This window comes from Limulus polyphemus, unplaced genomic scaffold (genome assembly GCF_000517525.1).
Source record: "Limulus polyphemus unplaced genomic scaffold, Limulus_polyphemus-2.1.2 Scaffold6076, whole genome shotgun sequence".
In the NCBI taxonomy this organism is placed as follows: Eukaryota; Metazoa; Arthropoda; class Merostomata; order Xiphosura; family Limulidae; genus Limulus; species Limulus polyphemus.
The window spans coordinates 25128-30356 of NW_013671686.1; the positions used below are offsets into that span (position 1 = coordinate 25128).

At 32.8% G+C, this 5229-nt stretch overlaps 1 protein-coding gene across 1 annotated transcript in view; it reads right to left on the minus strand.

Annotated features, from left to right (window-relative positions):
• LOC106473326 (putative hydroxypyruvate isomerase) overlaps positions 1 to 4348 on the minus strand; it is a 16267-nt gene extending 11919 nt beyond the window's left edge. Inside the window, exons 1-2 of the mRNA XM_013934008.2 lie at positions 3970 to 4348; positions 733 to 844 (exon numbers count right to left, since the gene is read on the minus strand). Coding sequence (XP_013789462.1) covers positions 733 to 844; positions 3970 to 4165 — 308 coding nt within the window. The 5' untranslated portion in view covers positions 4166 to 4348. The remainder of the gene's footprint in view (positions 1 to 732; positions 845 to 3969) is intronic.
• Positions 4349 to 5229: the final 881 nt, after the last annotated feature.

Sequence of the window (5229 nt, forward strand, 5' to 3'; positions counted from 1 at the left end):
CACTGATGAGGAGTGGAATTCTCCGAAACTAGTCTGGTTCACAGACACACCCCCAATGAAAGAATAGACCATTCCAAGCTGTTACTTGTAGTTAAACAAATGTTTAAACAACTCTATTTAATTATGTACCAGCTGCCCAGTGTCAGCTAACAATACGAAGAATTAAACTGTGGCAAAATGCTACAAGTTCTTCAAATACCTATAGAATGATAGGTTTCTTTTTTGTGAGTGTAAAACACGTAAATACACCAGGTTGATAAACACCAATTTGATCTCGAAAAAAAAACTGCAACAATTTACATACCTGTGAAATAGTTAAAAAACTTAACAGGCTGGAAATTTTAGAAATAAATAATATCCAGAAATAAAAGAAATCCAGAAAAAATTCTAAGTGACCAAACCAACCTGTCTCAAGGTGAATGTCAAGGTTGCTTCCTGTTCTTTGGTTAAACCTGTTTACAAACCATTCCAGTCTGTACCCGATGGTGATTTTACTGGTGAAACCATGGTTGTTAATAAACAAAGTATTTCTGAAACGTAAAATTGTTTTTCTCAATTCTGTAATTACGGGGTTTCACCAAGTACCGACAGTTTCGATTATTGATTATATTAAGCAACATCACTTTAATTACAGAGCAGGTACACTAGAAAGACAATTTTTTACATCCTTCTTCAACATACCTTCCAGTGTTTAATAAGTTACTTCCTAGAGTTGGGTGTCAAAAGACTTACATTTTACAACCTAATGCCTTAGCATACGTCATACTCAAATCCATAGAACTGATGAATTCAGCTTCATAGTGTGGTTTGGAAGCAAAGCCAAAGTCTCCTGCTTCAATATTACCTGTAGATGCAATTGAAAGAAAATATTGATTTTTATACACAAATAAATATGCTGTTTATACTTCTCGCCATTACTGACAGGACCAAAAACATTCTGATTTTGAGACAATTAAATATTCTCTTTTCCAAAAATAACTAGCTTGAGAAATTTCATAAAAATCATTTATTTTCTACAAACACTGTATTTTTTGAAAATGTTTTAAATTTCTGAATTGAAAACAATAGAAATTTCAAAATGGTAGAAAAAAAAAAGAGGATTTGTCTATAAACATTAACAAGCAGTTAGTTAATTGAAAAAGTTTACATATATTTCACAAATCACATTGAAACTGTTATATTATAATAAATAATTAGTAATCAAATAAATAAAAATCACGATCAACAAGTAAGTGAATGCCAATAAAGTTCTAATAAGTAAAACACACACTGCACAGTAACTGTAAGAAAGCTTTTAAATGTACAAATAGTGCAAAAGTAAGGTTCAAAAATCCCCCCAAAACAAAAACAGGTTATACACAAGCATCTTCTACTCCTATTACCTTAAAACCAAAGTCCTTGTTGAGTTCATTTGAAAATTAACCAAAGACATATTTAGAATTGGTAATAGAAGGAATTCTTTACATAAACGGTTATGGTTGTCTGAAATGAACTGTCCAGCCATACTGTTGAAGCTGAGTCTTCGAGATCCTCTAAGAACTAGCTTTACGAGATTTTTTGGATCAACAAACAAATGATCAAGATCGGCCAAATGGCCTTTGCTCATTTCCAATCTTTCTTATGTTCTTATTTTAGTCTTAATTCAGTCCATAATTGAGGTTATCCTTGGCTTTTTGGACTTCACTGAACTGGTTGGTAACTTCCCAAAAACTTGGTGAACATAACCCTACTTATTCAGTACTTCTTTTTCCAAACTTCTCACTTGTACTTCTTGCAGTGGTACAAGACAAGTTGAAATTAGACTTCTCTGTAGACATACTTTTCTCTTCCTGATTTCTGTCACTATTATTATCCACGGCCGAGTGGCTCATAGAATGGCTATGTTTTTTTGTGTTCTTCAAGCACAAACTTTTAGCTCATAGCTCCATCATGACTCTTGACTGATTTGAGATCTAATTACAGTCTTTGACTCAGGAGGCCAAACCTTTTCGAGTGATGTATTTGACCACACCCAAGGTCTCATTATATTTTAATCCTGCCTATAAGAATTTCAATTTGAAGGTAGGCTGGTAGAGATCCTGATGAGTAGTAAAATTGAATTGGGTATACGAGCACCCCATGTTTGGTATTGCTGGGGCAGAAAATATAGCTAATAAAAAGGGAAACAAAAGTCTCATAGATTTACTCTCATCCTGCCTAAAAGAATTTCAAATGCCATGGCTATTAAGGATTCCCTCTTGTTTTCTTAAGATTTCTCGCCAACTTTCATCAATTTTCTGGTTGCTTGGATTCTTGCTTTTGAAGTGGCTGTCCAAGTTTTCACTGATAAGACATGTAAGAATTGTGGCTCAGTTTTCAGAACAGTTTGGTTACTTAGTTGTACTGAGAATCATTTGACGTTCCATTCATCTTTCATATGATGGTTAAGATGAACCTTTTTGCCATTGTTTTCATAATGCAGACAGTGGTTACAAACAATACGAAAACATTGTTCAGGAATCACCCTCTTGTATACTCATGTTATCATTGACTGCAATTTTCTTGAAATGTCAAGTAAAATTCCACAACATTCATTCATAGTGTGGTAGGAAGAAAGATATTCTTTAAATAGGCTGTATGGACAGTGGGAAAGGATTAATGACATAAATGAGAATTAACACAATGAAAATCGCCATCTGGTGGTGAATTATAAAATAAAATAATAAGTTCTTTTATACTCTTTATATATACATACACAAAATTCCCAATATGGAAAATTATATATTGAAAGCTTCCAAAACTGTAACATAACTGTTTAAATATCACAAGTGAGGTACGTACTTTAGGGCTTAGTGTTAAGGTCTTTGCTCTTTCTTTATTTACATCAACAACATAAAGGAATGATCAATAAATTACTGAAGCTTGCTGATGATATTAAGGCCTTAGGTGCTGCTGGCTGCCAGGAAGAGAATGCTGCTTTACAAAAAGATTTGGTGATTTGGTGAATAAATGGCAGATGGCTTTTAGTTATTATAAATGCCAAGTAACACATGTGGGTTGTCATCATTTTAATTATAAGTATAGTTTTGATGGGAATAGCCCTGAATGTAATGGAAGAAAAAAGATCTTGTGTTTTGGTTGATCAGTCTGTTCTGATATCCAAGGAATGTGATGTTGATAGTAGTTTGTTTCAACAGAAATACTGAATATAACTCGGAGGTTATAATTTCATTATAAATGTCACTGGTTAGGCCACATTTGGAGTATTGTATTCAGTTTCAGGCTCCTTTTTTTAAGAAGGACACTGAATTGTTAGAAAGGTTCAGAGGAGAGCTACTAGGATGATATCTGGGATTGAAAGGTTGTCATACAAAGACAGGTTTCAACATGTGATATTATTTCCTCTTGAAAAAAAAAGGAGTTAGAAGGGATCTGATTGAGGAGTTTAAAGGAATTTAGTATTGATGCATGATCCTTTTTCATACTTAATGGTGAAAATGGTAGGACTACAAGATAAAAATACAACTTTTGAAAAGGTAGGTGTCCTCTTCAGTTGTTTTATTTTTCCAATAGAGTAGTTGGCCTTTGGAGTGGGTTGCCTTCACATGTGGTGGATGCTATAAATTTAAGGAAGTTTTAAAGCTTCATAAATATTTGAATGATAAGGGCTAGCTTTGAATTGTTTTTTTTATTTGTTTCTTAATGATTAGTTTGTGGGATGGCCAAGATGGACCAAAAAGTATTTTGCTCTCCTTACATGTTACATGACGTTACAAAAAAAAATTAAGCAGACGTAGAAAAAAGATATTTTGCCGTCTTCCAATTAATTTTCAAAATTCCAATCTATGCGTTATTTAAATAAAATAATTTGTGCATTTTGTACAAGAAAAACAACAAAAAATATACCAAATAATTGGAATATGAGCAAATAAATTAGTTAGACCAATCTCCCCTACTTAAGAATAAAATAAAAAATTAATGTTTCCAAACCTGGAGCAGAATTTATCAAAACTTGTGTTATTCCTGCTTTTGACCTTGCTGCCGAGATGTCCTCTAACGGGTAATTATACAAAAACTGACTTTCTACAGCGTTAAAACCCATGTTTTTAGCAGCCTCATATCTGTCCACTAAACTATCATACTCTTTAAACATAGTAGATATATTTGCTGCAAATTTCAACGGCATTTTGATTTTTCCTTAAAGTAGTTTATCACGTACTAATAATGCAAAACAGCGTAAGGTTTGTTTCAAAAGGTATACAGACCGTGATGATAGCCCCACTACTATACAACTTGTTTCTTCGATTTCTGTCCTGCTTTCTCCCCCTCTCTTAAATAAACAAAACCACTCTGTCTTATTACTCTCAGGGCCAGTAGACACGAAAAATTTCGCACCATCTGGAGAAGAACTTTCAAGGAAAGGAAGTTAAATCATTTATTGCAATATAATCAAATAAAATAGTGAGCTCATCTAATTAAATTAAATAAACATATTTGTTAAAAAAACTATCCATAATAATTTCGTGATTATAACTTTATATAAGCTATTCTTATCTGGGATAAATTGTGAGTTTCATATTAAGTGAGTAAATGAAAAAAAAAAAGATGAAGGGAAGAATCTTTTAAAGGTAAAGAAACGTTTTAGAAAAAAAAATCTATAGTCATTTCTTCATTTATGTAACAAGCACCCCTAGTGAATGGTCCATGAATCAGTTAGTCTGTTTTTTATTTTAGTGAACAACTAAAATGAAAAACACACTAACTTATTCATTCAACCATCTAGAAACAAGTTACCACCTTCTTGACGATATTTTTTTATGCTCATTAAACTTTGTGTTTGTACTCTAACCTCGAATTCACAATAACATCTGACACAGAATTCTCTAGAGCGTTCTAGGCCTATATCATTAAAGTTTTCTATAATAACGTCATCATTACAACTCACAGCTCCGTCTAACAAACAAATAAATTATAGCTACACATATATGTATCTTATACACTTGTGTTACCTTTCGCACATATTATTTAACTTTGTACAAGTAAGTTAGAGTGGTACAGTTAACGTCATTTGTAAACCTGGCCTGAAAGTTACCACAAAGTTCAAGCTTGTAAAAACATTAAGGAAGTGATAAATCTATTTGCATAGCTGTGAACACTGCCTCTTCAATGGAGCACTGATATCGCTATTGCTACAGCAAGAGAACTACAGGTGCGCTACTGTTGTCATTACATATTTATAAATATAGTGCC